Consider the following 20,669-nt stretch of genomic DNA (forward strand, 5'->3'; position numbering starts at 1 on the left):
GTTGGCAGGGGAGGGATTGCAAAAGTTCCAAAGGCAACATTTTGAAATTATATGTCAATTATAACTCAATAGTGCTATTAAAATTGCTTTGGAATTTCTGAAAATTATAATAATCGAAGAACATTTTTAAGTTGGCTAAGAATTTGAAAAGGAGAATTTACTTCTCCCTTTGTTTAAAATATGATTAAGATTTATTATGGTCTCTTGGGTTTTTTTGGTGAATATATAATTTTAAAAAGACTAAATTAAAGACAAATACAACAATAAAGCAATAAACATCAAGGCCAGGCACGGTGGCTCACGCCTGTAATCCCAGCACTTTGGGAGGCCGAGGCAGGCAGATCACAAGGTCAGGAGATTGAGAGCATCCTGGCTAACACGGCGAAACCCCGCCTCTACTAAAAATACAAAAAATCAGCCGGGCGCGGTGGCAGGCGCCTGTAGTCCCAGCTACTCGGGAGGCTGAGGCAGGAGAATGGCGTGAACCCAAGAGGCGGAGCTTGCAGTGAGCCGAGGTCCCGCCACTGCACTCCAACCTTGGTGACAGAGTGAGACTCCATCTCAAAAAAAATAAAATAAATAAATAAATAAACATCTTGCAAGACAATGTAAGATACTACCCATACCATCTCTTCTAGGGTCAATGGTGACCTTCTTTACCCAACTTTTGAAGCCGAGAAACTGTAATTGTAAAAACAAACAAACAAACGAAAACTATAATGAAGACAATAGGCATATTTACATACAGCTAAACAAAAACTTTAGCTATACATACCATAAATAAATTCAATAAACAGTACATTAAAATTTTTGCGATAGAACAAAGAGCAATTTCTTTTTATTTATTTATTTTTTAATTGAGACAAGGTCTCATTCTGCTGTTCAGGCTGGAGTGCAGTAGCACAGTCACAGCTCACTGTAGCCTTGACACCCCAGGCTCAAGCAATCCTCCCATCTCAGCCTCCCAAGTAACTGAGACTACAGGTGCAGCTGCCATGCTTGGCTAATTTTATTATCTTTTATTTTGTAGGGTTTTGCCATATTGCCCAGGCTGTTCTCACACTCCTGGGCTCAAGTGATCCACCTGTCGTGGCCTCCCAATTGCTGAGATTACAGGCATGAGCCACTGAGCCAGGCCTGTTTTTTGTAGAGAGAGGATTTTGCTATGTTGCCCAGGCTGGTCTTGAACTCCTGGGCTCAAGTAATACACCAGTCTTGGCCTCCCAAAATACTGAGATTACAGGCATGAGCCACCGAGCAAGGCCAGAGAACAAAGAGGAATTTCTCACAAATTTATAAGAAAAGGCAAACAACCCAATGATAAAATAGACACAGAATATCATGAAAATTTTAGGGAAAACAAATCCAAATGCCAGAAGCTGTATTTAAAATGCTCAAACTACATATCAGGAATTATGGAAATTAATTATTATTATAAATATCACTTTATGTTCATCAGACAGAAAAAAGGTAAAAAGAACAGTAGCACCTATGATTTTGTATTTTCATACAGTATTAGTGGTGTTATGAATTGTTTCAGCTTTTTAGGAAGGGAGGTAGTAACATCAATTAAAATTAAATATGTATAAAAGTATACAGTCCACCCTCTGTATCTGTAGGTTCCCCATCCATGGATTCAGCCAAGCAAATATTTGAAAATATTTGGAAAAAAGCAATTAAAAATAATAATACTAAAATAAAAAATAATACAAATAAGAATCAAGTATAGAGTGGTGATATGGTTTGGTTGTGTCCCCACCCAAGGCCGGGTGCAGTGGCTCACACCTGTAATCCCAGTCCTTTGGGAGGCCAGGGCTGGCAGATCACCTGAGGTCAGGAGTTTGAGACCAGCCTGGCCAACAAGGTGAAACCCCATCTCTACTAAAAATACAAAAGTTAGCTGGGCGTAGTGGTGCACGCCTGTAATCCCAAATACTTGGGAGGTTGAGGCAAGAGAATTGCTTGAACCCAGGAGGCGGAGGTTGCAATGAGTGGAGATTGTTCCACTGCACTTCAGTCTGGGTGACAGAACAAGACTCTGTCTCAAAAAAAAAAAAAAAAAAAAAAAAAAAGAATCAATACAATATAACAACCATTTACACAGCATTTACATTGTATTGTTGTTGAGGCCGATGGTCTGCAGCTACTATCCACAGGTGGAATTTCTTCTTCCCAGAAATTTCAGTTCTTCCCTTCACTTTTTTCAACTGATTGGATGAGGCCCACCCAGATTATCTAAGATATACTCCTTTACTAAAAGTCATTGATTATAGATTTTCATCACAACAACACATAGATTAGTAGTCAATGGAATAACCAGTTGACACATAAAATTGACCACCACTTTTATGTTGTATTGTAATATGTAATCTAGAAAGGATTTAAAGTATATGGCAGGATGTGTGTGGATTATATGCAAATACTATGCCATTTTATATAAGGGACTTGAGCATCTGTGGATTTTGGTACCCACAGGTGTCCTGGAACCCATCCTCAAGGATACCAAGGGATGACTATGACTATATACATATTATAGGAGATATTTGTATAACTGTTTAACTCAAAAGTTCTCCATTCTGGGATTCTATCTTAAAGAAAGACAAGAACCAATATAAGGCATTTAATTCAGTGTTTTCCATAATAGCATGAAACTGGAAACAGTCAAAAAATAAAGGCACATCTACACCATAAAATAGTATGCAGCAATTAAGATGGATGAACAATAGCTATGTCAGTGGATTTAGAATAATTTCCAAGATATATTGCTGAATGAAAAAGGCAAAATGAGAAAAAGTCTATTATATCAGTCAGGGCTCAATTAGGAAAACAGAAACAGCAGGCGACATCATAAGGGATTTGTTGAAGGAAATTCAATTACACAATTGATCGATTAATCATTGGGTCTAGCTAGGCAAGTCTGAATCCATAGAGCAAGCCACAAGAAAGGGCAGGTGGCACTCTCTGGCATGGGCTGAGGCTGCTACCCGCAGGTGGAATTTCTTCTTTCCAGAAACCTCAGTTCTACTCTTAAGGCCTTTCAACTGATCAGATGAGGCCCAACCAGATTGTCTGAGATATTCTCCTTTACTAAAAGTCATTGATTATGGACTTTAATCACAGCAATAGCTAGATTAGTAACTGAGGGAATAACCAAATTGACACATAAAATTGACCATCACATGTGTGATATTTCATTTTGTAAAACAAATGACGAAAAAAGAAATCTGTGTGTGTGTGTGTGTGTGTATGCAAATATATAAACATCTGTGAATATACAGTTACCTGGGTATGTGGATTAGGGTGAAGCAGGCAGACGGGCAGGAGAAGAGCAGAGTGCAAAGCCAAACAAGAAGGAAACGAGAAGAAAAAGACCACAATATGAAAAACATAAAATCCAAGATATATAACATGATTGCATTTATGGATTTATATAAAATATTAAATTTATGTGCATATACATATACAGACAATTTTAAAACTAAAATACATGCTTTTTAAAAAATGCATACATTTTAGCAAGCAAGATGCTAAAAACTCATTTGATTAAAGAGTGCTTATTCCTTATTAATTTTACAAAATATCCTAGTCAAAGAGAAGTAGAAATGTTCTTAAATACCTATTTTCAAAGATAAACAATATATGTATTAGTTTCCTAGGAACAAACTACCATAAACTGGAAGATTGAAACAACAGACATTCATTCTCTTCCAGCTCTGAAATCTAGAAGGCTGAAATAAGCTATCGGCAAGGCTGTATTCCCTCAGAAGTCTCTGGGAAGGAATTATTTCCTGCCTCTTCGTAAATTCCTGTGTTCGCCAGCAATCCTTGGAATTCCTTGACTTGCAGTTCCATCACTTCACTTTCTGCTTCTGCCTTCACCTGCCCGTCTTTCCTGAACTGTATTCATTTCCATATCTCCCTCTCCCTACAAGGACAACAATCCTTGTATATAGGGTCCACCCTTATCAAGTATAAACTCATCTTAATTTATTACACCTACAAAGGCCCTATTCCTGAAGAAGGTTGCATTCACAGGTATGAGGAGGAGGAGGGGGATTAGACCTTGAATATCTTTTTAGGGGGATAAAATTCAACCCTCTACAATATCCTACTTATGATAATCAACTGAAGCATTCCTATAAAAAAGAGATAAAAAGAAAAATAGAGCCAAGCATGGTGGCTCACATCTGTAATCTCAGCACTGTGGTAGGCTGAGGCGGGAGGATCACTTGAGTGCAGGAGTTCGAGACCAACCTGGGCAACATAGCGAGGGCAACAAACCTCGTCTCTATTTGTTTTTTTTTTTAAAGGAGGTGAAGGCCAGGTGCAGTGGCTCACGCCTGTAATCCCAGCACTTTGGGAGGCCGAGGAGGGCGGATCACGAGGTCAGGAGATCAAGACCATCCTGGCTAACACGGTGAAACCCCGTCTCTACTAAAAATACAAACAAATTAGCCGGGCGTGGTGGTGGGCGCCTGTAGTCCCAGCTACTCAGGAGGCTGAGGCAGGAGAATGGCGTGAACCCGGGAGGCGAAGCTTGCAGTGAGCAGAGATGGTGCCACTGCACTCCAGCCTGGGCCACAGAGCAAGACTCTATATTCAAGGCAATATAGCTGAGAGGTGAGAGCGTGCTGGCAGTCCTCACAGCCCTCGCTTGCTCTCGGCGCCTCCTCTGCCTGGGCTCCCACTTTGGCGGCACTTGAGGAGCCCTTCAGCCTGCCGCTGCACTGTAGGAGCCCCTTTCTGGGCTGGCCAAGGCCGGAGCCGGCTCCCTCAGCTTGCGGGGAGGTGTGGAGGGAGAGGCGCCGGCGGGAACCGGGGCTGCGCGTGGCGCTTGCGGGCCAGCGCGAGTTCCAGGTGGTTGTGGGCTCGGCGGACCCCGCACTCGGAGCGGCCGGCCCCACCGGCTCCGGGCATTGAGGGGCTTACCACCTGGGCCAGCAGCTGCTGTGCTCAATTTCTCGCTGGGCCTTAGCTGCCTTCCCGGAGGGCGGGGCTCGGGACCTGTAGCCAGCCATGCCTGAGCCTCCCACCCCCTCCGTGGGCTCCTGTGCGGCCCGAGCCTCCCCGACGAGTGCCGCCCCCTGCTCCACAGTGCCCAGTCCCATCGACCACCCAAGGGCTGAGGAGTGCGGGTGCACTGCGCGCAGCCCTGGTGCGGGATCCACTGGGTGAAGCCAGCTGGGCTCCTGAGTCTGGTGGGGACTTGGAGAACCTTTATGTCTAGCTCAGGGATTGTGGATACACCAATCGGCACTCTGTATCTAGCTCAAGGTTTGTGAACACACCAATCAGCACCCTGTGTCTAGCTCAGTGTTTGTGAATGCACCAGTCGATACTCTGTATCTAGCTACCCTGGTGGGGACTTGGAGAACCTTTGTGTGGATACTCTGTATCTAGCTACCCTGGTGGGGACTTGGAGAACCTTTATGTGGATACTCTGTATCTAGCTAATCTGGTGGGGACGTGGAGAACCTTTGTGTCTAGCTCAGGGATTGTAAACGCACCAATCAGCGCCCTGTCAAAACAGACCACTCGGCTCTACCAATCAGCAGGATGTGGGTGGGGCCAGATAAGAGAATAAAAGCAGGCTGCCCGAGCCAGCAGTGGCGAGTCGGTGGGTCCCTTTCCGCACTGTGGGAGCTTTGTTCTTTCTGTCTTTGCAATAAATCTTGCTGCTGCACACTCTTTGGGTCCAGACTGCCTTAAGAGCTGTAACACTCACTGGGAAGGTCTGCAGCTTCACTCCTGAAGCCAGCGAGACCACGAACCCACCGGGAGAAACGAACAACTCCAGACACACTGCCTTAAGAGCTGTAACCCTCACCGCGACGGTCTGCATCTTCACTCCTGAACCAGCGAGACCACGAACCCACCAGAAGGAAGAAACTCCGAACACATCCGAACATCAGAAGGAACAAACTTCGGACACACCTCCTTTAAGAACTGTAATGCTCACCTCGAGGGTCCGCTGCTTCATTCTTAGTGAGACCAAGAACCCACCAATTCCGGACACATAGCTATACCCCACTCTCTACAAAACACTGAAAAATTAGGCAGGCATGGTAACACATAGCTGTAGTAGTATCTGCCCTGGAGGCTGAGGCTGGGGTTGCTTGAGCCTATGAGTGTGAGACTGCCGTGAGGTGTGGTTATACTACTGCATTCAGCCTGGGCAACAGAGTGAAACCCTGTCTCTACAAACAAACAAACAGCACTGCCTTGGACGTTCAACCAATGCAATAAAATATAGAACAAAAATAAGAGATAATTATTAGAAAAGAGAAAACAAAATTATCGTTACTTGCAGAGTATACAATTAAGTCTACAAGAGAGTTTGGCGACTAGACACAAAATACAAATTAATAGTTTTCCATAAATAGTAACAAAAATTACAGGAAATGCCAAAGAAAAATACAAGTTTATGGTGAACCTACTATGCACTTAACTTGATCCTTAAAAAAATGAGATGTGTGAGATGACTCAATTGTTAGAAATGATTTCTGGAATGCCTGAGATCAAGGCTTCTGCCCCAGACACGCTTGACTGGCTCCACCACTTTGCCTATGGTCTGTTCACTTGCCAAGCCTAGTTTTGATTCTCTCTACTCCTCACTGACAGCAGGAAACACAACTGAGCAATCTGTGATTCTCTTTCCTCTGATCACACCAGTTGGTCCCAAGGGAGTTCATGGGTCGCAGCCCAGCAGCCCCTTTGTGTGCTTTCACCTGTGTTGGATTGCTACCTGTTTGTTGGAGAAGGTTGCTTTCCAGGCTATTTTAAACAAACGGTGGCCTTTTGCCATCTTCTTCCACCTTGTTTATAATTCGGCTTGATGGCTAGCTGAACAATAATAGGGAAAATGATAAAAGAACATAATAGGGATGGAAGAGAAAAACAGTTGTAGATTTTGGGCCAGTGGTTTGCTTGCTTTCCTTACAAACAGGAACAGAGAAGTAGTACTGGGAAGGAAAATGGAAAGAGAAAAACAAAAACAAGCACAAAACCTTTAGTAGAGTAGGCTAAGAAGATATGAATGATTCGTGTTTCAAATGACAGCTCCCCAAAAACATAGAAAATATTTTCTTTTTTTTTTTGAGATGAAGTCTTGCTCTGTCACCCAAGCTGGAGTGCAGTGGCTCACTGCAAGCTCCGCCTCCCGGGTTCATGCCATTCTCCTGCCTTAGCCTCCAGAGTAGCTGGGAATACAGGCAACCACCACCACGCCTGGCTAATTTTTTTTTTGTATTTTTAGTAGAGACGGGTTTTCACCGTGTTAGCTAGGATGGTCTCGATCTCCTGACCTCGTGACCTGCCCGCCTCGGCCTCCCAAAGTGCTGGGATTACAGGTTTGAGCCACAGTGCCCAGCCAGTATAGAAAATACTTTCTAAGAATTTTCACTGATGAAACATTCAGACATCTTTTTTGTTGTTTACTTAAAGCTTAATTTTAAAAACTCAATACAGGGCAAAATATTTCTATCTTGAGTAAAACCCTTCTTTTTGTATAGTGTTCTATAACACACAGAGCCTTCCACATGCATGGTCCCATTTGATCCAAGTGAGATTGCAAATATCGTGGCTGACCAAATGGTAAACTAGGGAGAATCTTATGATGAATGGGAGGAAGGAAATGGAAAATTTTTTAGAAAACAAAACCCTAAGCCAAATATAGCAAAGATTAAGATCTACAGGAACATTGTTCTGAATATTTATGGGTAATCCATGAATAATCCTCAGAAATAGATATTGCTCATGCAAATCAGATGAAAAAAATTTGGATGGATTTTTCCAGCACATATGGCAATAAAGCCTATGAGAAGACTAAAAAGACAGTGACATTCTTTTTTTGTTGTTGTTGAGATGGAGTCTCGCTCTGTCGCCCAGGCTAGAGTGCAATGGTGCAATCTCAGTTTACTGCAACCTCTGCCTCCTGGGTTCAAGCAATTCTCCTGCCTCAGTCTCCTCAGTAGCTGGGACTACAAGTGCCCATCACCACGTCCGGCTAATTTTTGTATTTTTAGTAGAGACGGGGTTTCACCATGTTGCCCAGGCTGGTCTCAAACTCCTGACCTCAGGTGATCCGCCTGCCTCCGCCTCCCAAAGTGCTGGGATTACAGGTGTGAGCCACAGTGCCCAGCCAACAGTGACATTCTTGAGGGACATGGATGCAAAGTTTTAAAGACTGAGAGGAAACTAAGTGCTATTGGTTAGAAAAATAATCCTTCTCTGTTAGTAAAACCACACTTCATTAAAACAGACAGCAAGAAATGAGGAGAAACTCCACTGTACCCTGATACATACCATAATACTTCATGGTTTTGTTTGTTTGTTTGTTTTGAGACGGAGTCTCACTCTGTCACCCAGGCTGGAGTGCAGTGGCATGATCTCGGCTCACTGCAACCTCTGCCTCCCAGGTTCAAGTGATTCTCCTGCCTCAGACTCCTGAGTAGCTGGGACTATAGGCACCCGCCACCACGCCCAGCTAATTTTTGTATTTTTAGTAGAGACGGGGTTTCACCATGTTGCCCAGGCTGGGTCTCAAACTCCTGACCTCAGGTGATCTGCCTGCCTCTGCCTCCCAAAGTGCTGGGATTACAGGTGTGAGCCACTGAGCCCGGCTGATACTTCATGTTTAGATTTTAAGTTGCTTGAGCTTGTTGCTCCCTCTCAGCAAACAGCAAGAGACAGACTGGTCCTGCATGGATTTCATCTTAAGACGTTTTCTCCTCCTTAGCAGTGTTTTTTATTTACTCTACTCATGTGGTCATGGAATGTAAATGTTCTCTTAACTGTTCTTTCTTACCATATTAAAAAAACCAGCAGAGAGCTTGAGAACTAAGAGTCTTCCCTTTCAAGTCTTCTCTTCAAATTTCAATATGGCACCCAATTGCTTTTCATTGTAGTCAAGACACAATCAAATTTTTTTAAGTTTACATATTTTATTTCCTCACCAGGAAGAAGCATTAATCACTGATACCTAAAAATGCAATCATTGCTGGTGACTAGGTTTCTAGAAGAAATTTTTTTTTTTTGAGATGTAGTCTTGCTCTGTCATCCAAGCTAGAGCACAGTTGCATGATCTTGGCTCACTGCAACCTCCGCCTCCTAGGTTCAAGCAATTCTCCTGCCTCAGCCTCCTGAGTAGCTGGGATTACAGGCACGTGCCACCACACCCGGCTAATTTTTGTATTTTTAATAGAGACGGGGTTTCACCATGTTGGTCAGGCTGGTCTCAAACTCCTGACCTTGTGATCCACTCACCTTGGCCTCCCAAAGTACTGGGATTACAGGCATGAGCCACCACGCCCGGCCTAGAAGAAATATTTTTAAATTTTGTTTCTTCACACAAAAGTCACATACGCACACGAACATCTCAACTATTCATGTTGTGTTCATGACCTACTTGTTCAGTTCATCCACGTGTGATTTGTTTAAGTGTTCCCCCAGGTTAGAGAATAAAATAAGACCCTAGTTTTTAACATTGAATCCCTCTAAAGTGTATGCAAAGTGCTGTGTTCAAATTCATATGTGCATTTCTTCTGAGGAGAGATAATAATTTCTAGCACATTCTCCTTGAAGAGTCCAAGACCCCATAAAAACTAGGAATTACAGGCTCACGCCTATAATCCTAGCACTTTGGGAGGGCAAGGTGGGCGAAGTCAGGAGATCAAGACCATCTTGGCCAATATGGTGAAACCCCGTCTCTACTAAAAATACAAAAATTAGCCAGGCATGGTGGTGTGCGCCTGTAATCCCAGCTACTCTGGAGGCTAAGGCAGGGGAATCGCTTGAACCAGGGAGGCAGAGGTTGCAGTGAGCCTGTATCGCGCCACTGCATTCCAGCCTGGTGACAGAGCAAGACTCCATCTCAAAACAAAAACAAAAACAGAAACAAACCAAAACAAAAAAACTAGAAATCATTGCCTTGGCCAGTGCAGTGGCTCACGCCTGTAATCCCAGCACCTTCGGAGGCCAAGGAGGGAGAATCACTTGAGCCCAGGAGTTCGAGACCAGCCTGGGCAGCAGGGTGCAACCCTATCTCTATAAAAAATGCAAAAATTAGTCGGGTGTGATAGCACGTGCCTGTAGTCCCAGCCACTTGGAAGGCTAAGGTGGAGGGATGGCTTGAGCCCAGGAGGCAGAGGTTGCCATGAGCCGAGATCTTGCCACTGCACTCAAGCCTGAGTGACAGAGCCAGACCCAGTTTCAAAAAAAGAAAAAAGAAAAGAATCATTGCCTCATAATTACTGAAAACCAAGGGACTTTTATGTTAATTACATAGGAGTTTTAAAAACTTTTTATTTTTTAGGGACAGGGCCTTGCTCTGTTGCCCAGGGTGAAATGCAGTGGCACAATCACAGCTAACTACAGCCTTGATCTCCTGGCCTCAAGCAATCCTCCCACCTCAGCCTCCCAAGTAGCTAGGACTAGATACATGTGCCACCACGCCTGGATAATTTAAATGGTTTTTTTTTATTTTTTTTTATTTTTGTAGGTGAGGAGGCTAGGGAGGTGTCTCGCTATGTTGCCCAAGTCGGTCTCTAACTCCTGGCCTCAAGCAATCCTCCCTCCTTGGCCTCCTAAAATGCAGGGATTACAGCCATAAACTTCCTTAATTGGCTATATAAGTGCTTCCCAAATTGTAATTCGAATACAAATCATCTGGGGATTCTGTTTAAAATGTAGATCATAATTCAGAGGTTCTGGGATAGGGTTTGAGACTTTCCATTTGTAACAGATTCCAAGGTGATGTTGCTACTGGTCCATGGACCACACTTTAAGTCATAGGAAAAAATATATCACACACCCAAAGAGGGTATGCAGAGTTCAGAACATTCCACCCATTAACAAGATTCTAATACCATATTTGTCAATACACCCTAACGTTCAGCAAAGACAAGATTAAACATTTACTGGCATTGGCTTTTGCCACACTTTTTTTTTGAGATGGAATCTCGCTCTGTCTTCCAGGCTGGAGTGCAGTGGCACGATCTCAGCTCACTGCAATCTCTGCCTCCCAGGTTCAAGCGATTCTTCTGCCTCAGCCTCCCGAGTAGCTGGGACTACAGGCGTGTGTCACCACGCCCGGCTAATTTTTATATTTTTAGTAGAGACGGGGTTTTACCATATAGAGCAGGCTGGTCTCGAACTCCTGACCTCGTGATCTACCCGCCTCGGCCTCCCAAAGTGCTGAGATTATAGGCTTGAGCCACTGTGCCCGGCCTGCCACACTTCAAATAAACAGTGTATCCATGAGATGAAAAGTTACAGCACTCACCACTATTTAGAGGTCTGAAGCTGATTTTTGCCAATGTCATACATCATGGAGGCTCTCTGAATTCCCAACTTTTTGTGTTTATTCCATCCACCCAATTTATAGACTTCATTTGTGGGAATTCAATAAAATGCCATCTGTCCCCCAAGTGCAGACATAGATAGAAACTGATGATGCTTCTGCTTTTTTTTTGCAACGGAGTCTTGCTCTGTCGCCTAGGCTGGAGTGCAGTGGCGCAATCTTTGTTCACTGCAACCTCCGCCTCCCAGGTTCATGCCATTCTCCTGCCTCAGCCTCCCGAGTAGCTGGGACTACAAGCACGTGCCACTATGCCTGGCTAATTTTTTTGTACTTTTAGTAGAGACGGGGTTTCACCATGTTAGCCAGGATGGTCTCAATCTCCTGACCTCGTGATCCGCCCATCTTGGCCTCCCAAAGTGCTGGGATTACAGGCCTGAGCCACCGTGCCCAACCTGGTCATTTTTTTTTAATGTCATTGTTGCCTTATCTTCAAAACTGTGAAATACTGCTTTTTTTTTTTTTTGAGACAGAGTCTTGCTCTGTTGCCCAGGCTGGAGTGCAGTGGTGCCATCTTGGCTCACTGCAAGCTCCGTCTCCCGGGTTCACGCTATTCTCCTGCCTCAGCCTCCTGAGTAGCTGGAACTACAGGGGCCCGCCACCACACTGGCTAATTTTTTGTATTTTTAGTAGAGACGGGGTTTCACCATGTTAGCCAGGATGGTCTCGATCTCCTGACTTTGTGATCTGCCCACCTCGGCCTCCCAAAAGTGCTGGGATTACAGGCGTGAGCCACCGCACCCGGCCTTTTCTTTCATCTTTAGGTATGCAAAGCCTTATTATAAACAGGTATCAAAATAGGTAAAACAAATACATTTTATTATTCTAGTAGGGACAGGATCATCATGTTTTTTTAAAAGTATGTCTGCCTTATTTTTCTTCTCACTTGCTCATTATGATTGACTTACACAAGATTTAGTGATACCTATCAGGAATTTTTGCCAACATCTGAAACTTAACACAGAAAAGTAAACCAACAATTCTCCTTTCTTACTAATATGTATCTTCCATTGTCCATATAACAACTTTGTGGTCAAAACCTTATTATTTTGTTTGACTTTACATCAAGCTCCACACTTAATCATTTACCAAGTCTTATGAAACCATCCTGTCTGTTGTTTCCTAGAGTTAGCCACTATTTCAAATGGGAAACAAAAGACTGACACTAGTTTCTTTCCTTTCAGCTCTAACCAAAACTTGCAGCCTCCCCTCTGAGATCTGAAAGAAAAAGACAGCAGGGGAAAGGAAGAGAAGCTACCAAAGAAGGGAAACAGTAGTATAAAATGTGTTCTGATATTGTTTATACCACACCTTAAGTAGAGAGTAGGACCAAGCCATTTAAAAAATTGTGCCATATACAGGAGAATCACTTGAACCCGGGAGGTGGAGGTTGCAGTGAGCTGAGATTGTGTCACTGCCCTCCAGTCTAGATGACAGAGCGAGACTCCGTCTCAAAAAAAAAAAAAATTGTGCCATATAATGCAAACTGTTGGGGACATGGGCCATGCTGTCAGATCTACTTGTCCCATTGTTTCTTAGCATTGTTTTTTTTGAGACCCAGTCTCACTCTGTCACCCAGGCTGGATATCAGCCGTGCAATGGCATGATATCAGCTCACTGCAACCTCCACCTCCCAGGTTCAAGCGATTCTCTTGCCTCAGTCTCCAGAGTATCTGGGATTACAGGCGTGCGCCACCACACCCAGCCAATTTTTGTATTTTTAGTAGAGATGGGGTTTTGCCATGTTGGCCAGGCTGGTCTCGAACTCCTGGTGTCAAGTGATTTGCCTGCCTTGGCCTCCCAAAGTGCTGGGATTATAAGAGACGGAGTCTGTCACCCAGGCTGGAGTGCAGTGGTGCGATCTCGGCTCACTGCAACCTCTGCCTCCTGGGTTCAAGCAATTCTCCTGTCTCAGCCTCCCTAGTAGCTGGGACTACAGTCACATGCCATCACACCTGGCTAATTTTTGTATTTTTAGTAGAGACAGAGTTTCAGCATATTGGTCAGGCTGGTCTGGAACTCCTGACCTCAGGTGATCCACCTGCCTCCGCCTCCCAAAGTGCTGGGATTATAGGCGTGAGCCACCTCGCTGGGCTCTTAGCATTCTTGTGCCTCATTTTCCTCATCTATAAACTAAGGATAACACTGCAGGCTCCCTACCTAAATATCCATCCCTTCTTCCTCTTTACTAACAGAATTTCATTTGGTGGTCTCCCAGCCTCCCTTGCAACTAGCAGTGGCCAGGTAACATAGCTTTCATCAAAGAGATGTTGACAGAAGTCCTTGAAAAGAGATACCCACTGCATTTCTCTCTGGAAGGCAGATATAATGTCTTGAAAAGTTACATTATGACCTTGAAAATGAAAGACATATGCTAAGAATAGTGGAGAAAGAAGATAGAATGAGCCTGGGTTCTTGGTGACCTCTCATGAAGGTCACACAAAACTGGACTGGCCTCCTTATTGAATGGAAGAAAAAAAAAACCTGACTGCTTATGATAGGGTTTTCTGTTACACGTAACGCAATCCTGATATACCATTTCAGAGTTACTGAGAACATTATTAAGTGTGATAATGAACATAAAAATGGTTAACACAGGCCTAGCATATCATAAGCATGCATTTAATGTTAGTAGTTAACACTGCCATTATTAGTAATACTGTTATTATTATTATTATTCCCCATGGCTTCTTTGTTCTCCCTTTTCTTAAGCACAAGCTTTTTCCATTCTACTTCATTTCCGCACACGTCAATCAAATTCACGCACTCATTACATTACCTCTGGATTATACTATTGGTATTCTAGTTGTACCTTGAAAGATGAATTGTTTTAGATAGGCAGAGAGAAGGGTGGAGGGCCTTATTGGTGAGGATACCAGAAATTCCATGCTTTTCTGGAGGATTAGTGGGAGATAAGGTGGAAAGATACGTTGGAGCCAGATTGTCAGGGGTTTTCTATAAGTGGCAAAGGTCAGGCCAAGGAATTTGTAGTACATTTTCTTGTAAAAAGATTAGGCCCCCACTTGCTTTTTTTTCTTTTTCTTTTTTTTGGTGAAGTCTCACTGTGTCGCCCAGGCTGGAGTGCAGTGGTGCAATCTCAGCTCACGGCAATCTCTGCCTCCCAGGTTCAAGTGATTCTCCTACCTCAGCCTCCCAGGTAGCTGGGACTACAGGCCAGCTTCCTGAGTAGATGGGACTAAACGCACCTGCCACCACGCCTGGCTGATTTTTGTATTTCTAGTAGAGATGGGGTTTCACCATGTTGGCCAGGCTGGTCTCGAACTCCTGACCTCAAAGGATCTGCCCGCCTCAGCCTCCCAAAGTGCTGAGATTACAGGTGTGAGCCACTGAGCGCAGCCCACCTGCTTTCTTTTAAGAAAGCTAATGATATGATGAAAGAAAAGTCCAAATACCCTCTTTTATTTACTTGGTGGTGTTATTCAGCTTCTCTGGAATTTAGTTTGACTGTAACATAAGTTAAAACAAATGTTCTCAAAGACCTATGTCAGTTCTAAAATTCTAAGATCCATGGGAAATCATTGAAATAACAGTATTTAAGCTTGAATTAAGAGCCTCAAATATTAGCTCTGACTTATTCTTCCATTCATTCATTCTTTCTTTCAACAAAGTGAATTTATTTTATGTTCCATACTTTTATGTAAGGAACCTTGCTGCTACTTCAAGTCTCATTGGAAGCCAACCTGGATTACCTGTAACAATCAGAATAATCTTCCTTAAACACTTCAGGAATCTGTAACGCAAGCCTTGGCCCACCTTGCTTTCTTTTCTTTTCTTTTTTTTAAGACAGGATCTCGCTGTGTCGCCCAGGCTGGAGTGCAGTGATGCAATGTCATGAGCACCGCGGCATCAAACTCCTGCACCCAAGCAATTGTCCTGCCTCAGCCTCCTGAGTAGCTAGGCCTATAGGCACACAATACCATGCCAGACTAATTTTTTTATTTTTTGTAGAGACAGGGTCCCATTACATTGCCCAAGCTGGTCTCAAACTCCTGGGCTCAAGTGATCCTCCCTCCTCAGCTTCCCAAAGTGCTAGGATGACAGGCATGAGCCACTGCGTCCAGCCCCTTCTGCTTTCATCCTTTGTCAACACACTCAGGTCCCTGCCAACCTCCTCTCTCTCCGGTCTTCTCCATCCTTTCACATCTTACACATGATGCTAGACTCAAAGCTAAGCAGAACATTAATTTACAAATCAAATGTGACATAACAGTACAAATGGCTTAGTAATAAATATATCATGCTTATTTTTAAAATAGGTTTATTGCTTTTCAATTATATTTGTAGTGTCAATCACAAGAGAAAATAGAGGAAATGTTTTAAAGAAATAAGGAGGTAACATCACCATCCAATGTGAAAAACAGTAACTTCGGGGATTTTCTTTGCAAGATTTTTGGATGGCTTTCAAGTAGTTGTAATCATTTTGAATAGATAATTTGTTTCACTTAATGTCATAGTACAAACTTTTTCCATGTTTTTTTTTTTTTTTTCAGACTCCCAAATCTCTTTCATTGGGGGTAATGGGCCTCTCGGGGGTCCTCACTGCACAGCTTGTTCACCGGCACTGCTTCCCGAGTCCTGGGGCTTCATCACGTCGAGCAGGTCGGGCGGGCTGGAGAACGGCTCGATGCACAGGGCCTCAAAGGCGTCGTCTGCCCGGAAGGCCAGCCCCACCGTGGCGGGGGCCTGCGGCCGTGCTGTTTGGCTGGTGAAGCCACACTCGCCCAGTGTCTTGCCATCATCCAAGAGTTGGTAGTCCTTGTACAGCCGCTGCTCGTCGGGCGGCCGCTTGAGGATTCCCTCCACGACGCGCTTCAGCTCGAACACCGTGGTGGACTCCTTGGCGTCAGTGAAGATGGTGGTCTTGCGGCGCCGGATCACGAGGAACACGTCCATCGCGGCGGCTGCCTCTCCCCTCGATGTGCCAGCGCGGCCGCGCTCCGCTCCGCCCCGTTCCCTGCAGCCCGCGCGCGGCCCGGCATGCCCCGCGCGGCCCCTCCTGCCCCAGCGAAGACTCATTTTTCCACGTTATTATATTGGCTTTCTATGGAACTATCTTATAGCTACATAATATTGTAAGGTTACCATGAAAGATTTAAGACATACTAAAAGATAAAAAGAATAATGGAATGAACATCCATGTATCCCACAGAGCTTAAGAAATAAAACATTATCAGTGCAGCTGATACCCTCTGTGTAATCCTCATTTGCAGCTCCCTCCATCTCTAACATATGTAACGACTTTCTGAAATTTGGTGATTATTCAGCCCATGCATTTCTTTATACTTTTTTTTTTTTTTTTTTTTTTTTTGTAGAGACGGAGTCTCACTCTGCGGCCCAGGTTGGAGTGCAGTGGCGTGATCCCAGCTCACTGCAACTTCTGCCTCCTGGGTTCAAGCAATTCTCCTGCCTCAGCCTCCCAAGCAGCTGGGACCACAGGCGCATACGGCCACACCAGCTAATTTATTTTGTATTTTAGTAGAGACGGGGTTTCACCGTGTTGCCCAGGCTGGTCTCGAACTCCTGAGCTCAGGCAGTCCGCCTGCCTCGCCTCCCAAAGTGCTAGGATTGCAGGCGCGAGCCACCACGCCCAGCCTACTCTTTATACTTTTACCACATATGTATATATTGCTAAGTAATATGTAATATTATTTGCATGTTTCAAGCTTTATATAATTGGTATCCTGAAATGTATAAAGTATTTTACAACTTGCTTTTATTTCCTTCTCGGCATTATGATTATGGAAGTTGTCCATGTTGATTCATATTTGCTCAAATAAATATTTAATAAACATCATATCTATTTATATAAATATATCCTCAAATAAATATATAATAATTTATCTTGTGTTCTCCTACTGCTCAACATTCAGGTGGTTTGCAACCATAAATAATACTTTGACAAACGTCTTTCTGCATAATGTACATTTTTTTTCTCACTTAGGATCATTCCCTAAGTATAGATTCCAGAAGTTAAATTACCAAAAAGCATGAACATTTTTAAGATCCTTGCATATACTTACTGCCACACTGGAGGATTGTACAAACTTTATATTGCCACCAAACATATATCAGTTCCTTGTTTTATCACATACTTAGAAGCTTTGGATGATGTCACTAGTTCTTTAAGTTTGGCTAATTTGCTTAGCAAAAACTGGTATACTCATTTCTGGTGAAGTTGAAATTGAATAACTTTTCCATGTTATCTGTTAATCATATTAACTCCTTTGTCTTTTCATGCCTTTTGCCCGTCAGCACTGTTGGAGACGGTGTTTTATCTTAATAGCTTTTTTATGTAACACTGTACTAACAACTCTTGTCAAATTAGCTACAAATATTTTTCCTAGTTTTTTTGTACCTAGTTTAATTTTTAAATAATGTCTATATGTATATAATTAAAGGGTCTGATAAAAATTGTCAACTTGCTTATATGGCTGGCATACATATAATAGCATAGGACAGTATGATTGTAAAATCATTACTATATCATTAAATTTACAAATGCATATGCTAATTTGAAATTGGGTAATTTTTTTATTCTCTTAATAGTCTTGACTCATCCAATTCCCAGAATAGCGTTGACGGAACTGCTAAATGTTGACCTCCATGATATTTGTAAAGAATAGGCAGCCTTTAATAGTCTATGGAGATCTTTCATTTATGTTTTCTTTCTTTCATTTATTTTTATGTCTTTCTAAGAAAATAATTAGCAGTTCAAGTTTAAATGACCATTAAAGCTTTTCAAACTACATTTCACTAAATTGTCTAACGTTAGGAAAATTAACACTCAGTTGCTATTTCTTTATTAATTTCTTCTAATTGAGGAACAGCCGTTTGTACAATTTCTTTTCCTTTTTTTTTTTTTCGATCGATACGGAGTTTCACTCTTGTTGCCCAGGCTGGAGTGCAATGGCACGATCTCGGCTCACTGCAACCTCTGCCTCCTAGGTTCAAGCAATTCTCCCGCCTCAGCCACCCAAGTAGCTGGGATTACAGGCATGTGCCACCATGTCCAGCTAATTTTGTATTTTTAGTAGAGACGGGGTTTCTCCATGTTGGTCAGGCTGGTCTCGAACTCCTGACCCTAGGTGATCCACCTACCTCAGCCTCCCAAAGTGCTGGGATTACAGGCATGAACCACTGCGCCCGGCCCATTTGTACAACTTCACAATAAAGATTTGACCTTTAAAAGCATTCAAGACATAGGTTGAATGAATCAGTGAGTCTACTCTGACAAGAAGAATAAAAATAGGTAGTCATTTATTCACCATTCTCACACCTCCTCTGCTATGAAGAATGTCCTAGGACTTAGAAGTCTCCTTTGAAGGCTTATGGAATTAATATAGCTGTTAGCAGGTCAAAACAACTCTCAATCTAACAAGAAATATTTATTGAACACTTGTTCTATGTCCAGGCCTGAGGCAGATGCTGAAAAATACAGGAAGAATGAATAGCAGTCCTTCTAGAAAGAGCAGAAAGGGGAAGAGAATGGTGAAAAACAAAGCTGTAGGTCGTCGGCAAGCCAGGTTACATAATGATCTTTCATGATCTGGTAAAGAATATGGACTTTGTTTCACAGCGATTGACAGCCTTAAAATATTTTTTCTTTTATTTTGCCCATCCCATAGATCAATAGGCATCTTTAAAATACACGAACATGTGTGGTATCACCTTTCTTATATTTGCAGCACCATGAATCTAATCAAATAATAAAATGTAGCTAGGCCTATAGGCACACAATACCATGCCAGACTAATTTTTTTATTTTTTGTAGAGACAGGGTCCCATTACATTGCCCAAGCTGGTCTCAAACTCCTGGGCTCAAGTGATCCTCCCTCCTCAGCTTCCCAAAGTGCTAGGATGACAGGCATGAGCCACTGCGTCCAGCCCCTTCTGCTTTCATCCTTTGTCAACAAACTCAGGTCCCTGCCAACCTCCTCTCTCTCCGGTCTTCTCCATCCTTTCACATCTTACACATGATGCTAGACTCAAAGCTAAGCAGAACATTAATTTACAAATCAAATGTGACATAACAGTACAAATGGCTTAGTAATAAATATATCATGCTTATTTTTAAAATAGGTTTATTGCTTTTCAATTATATTTGTAGTGTCAATCACAAGAGAAAATAGAGGAAATGTTTTAAAGAAATAAGGAGGTAACATCACCATCCAATCTGAAAAACAGTAACTTCGGGGATTTTCTTTGCAAGATTTTTGGATGGCTTTCAAGTAGTTGTAATCATTTTGAATAGATAATTTGTTTCACTTAATGTCATAGTACAAACTTTTTCCATGTTTTTTTTTTCAGACTCCCAAATCTCTTTTATTGGGGGTAATGGGCCTCTCGGGGGTCCTCACTGCACAGCTTGTTCACTGGCACTGCTTCCCGAGTCCTGGGGCTTCATCACGTCGAGCAGGTCGGGCGGGCTGGAGAACGGCTCGATGCACAGGGCCTCAAAGGCGTCGTCTGCCCGGAAGGCCAGCCCCACCGTGGCGGGGGCCTGCGGCCGTGCTGTTTGGCTGGTGAAGCCACACTCGCCCAGTGTCTTGCCATCATCCAAGAGTTGGTAGTCCTTGTACAGCCGCTGCTCGTCGGGCGGCCGCTTGAGGATTCCCTCCACGACGCGCTTCAGCTCGAACACCGTGGTGGACTCCTTGGCGTCAGTGAAGATGGTGGTCTTGCGGCGCCGGATCACGAGGAACACGTCCATCGCGGCGGCTGCCTCTCCCCTCGATGTGCCAGCGCGGCCGCGCTCCGCTCCGCCCCGTTCCCTGCAGCCCGCGCGCGGCCCGGCATGCCCCGCGCGGCCCCGCCTGCCCCAGCGAAGACTCATTTTTCCACGTTATTATATTGGCTTTCTATGGAACTATCTTATAGCTACATAATATTGTAAGGTTACCATGAAAGATTTAAGACATACTAAAAGATAAAAAGAATAATGGAATGAACATCCATGTATCCCACAGAGCTTAAGAAATAAAACATTATCAGTGCAGCTGATACCCTCTGTGTAATCCTCATTTGCAGCTCCCTCCATCTCTAACATATGTAACGACTTTCTGAAATTTGGTGATTATTCAGCCCATGCATTTCTTTATACTTTTTTTTTTTTTTTTTTTTTTTTTTTTTTGTAGAGACGGAGTCTCACTCTGCGGCCCAGGTTGGGGGTGGGAGTCGGGGTGAGGCGGGAGGATTGCTCTTGCCCTGGAGGTCTAGGCTGCAGTGCACTATGATCACGCCACTGCTCTCCATCCTGGGCAACAGAGCAAGACCCTGTCTCTAAAAATAAAAA

At 43.5% G+C, this 20,669-nt stretch overlaps 2 protein-coding genes across 2 annotated transcripts; both read right to left on the bottom strand.

The window, feature by feature from the left end:
* Positions 1-15,615: 15,615 nt before the first annotated feature.
* LOC112135407 (elongin-B-like) lies at positions 15,616-16,554 on the bottom strand. Its single transcript, XM_054525443.1, has one exon. The coding sequence runs from the start codon at positions 16,391-16,393 to the stop codon at positions 15,914-15,916; it is 480 nt and encodes a 159-aa protein (XP_054381418.1). The 5' UTR covers positions 16,394-16,554; the 3' UTR covers positions 15,616-15,913.
* A 2,901-nt stretch (positions 16,555-19,455) lies between these two features.
* LOC100450880 (elongin-B-like) lies at positions 19,456-20,462 on the bottom strand. Its single transcript, XM_054525442.2, has one exon. It carries the CDS (start codon positions 20,208-20,210, stop codon positions 19,731-19,733), a length of 480 nt encoding a protein of 159 aa, XP_054381417.1. The 5' UTR covers positions 20,211-20,462; the 3' UTR covers positions 19,456-19,730.
* Positions 20,463-20,669: the final 207 nt, after the last annotated feature.

Source organism: Pongo abelii, chromosome 9, assembly GCF_028885655.2.
Source record: "Pongo abelii isolate AG06213 chromosome 9, NHGRI_mPonAbe1-v2.0_pri, whole genome shotgun sequence".
NCBI lineage: Eukaryota > Metazoa > Chordata > Mammalia > Primates > Hominidae > Pongo > Pongo abelii.

Excerpts from the sequence above, each read along its gene's own strand:
- LOC100450880 (XM_054525442.2), bottom strand. The coding sequence starts at position 20,210 with ATGAGTCTTCGCTGGGGCAGGCGGGGCCGCGCGGGGCATGCCGGGCCG.
- LOC112135407 (XM_054525443.1), bottom strand. The coding sequence starts at position 16,393 with ATGAGTCTTCGCTGGGGCAGGAGGGGCCGCGCGGGGCATGCCGGGCCG.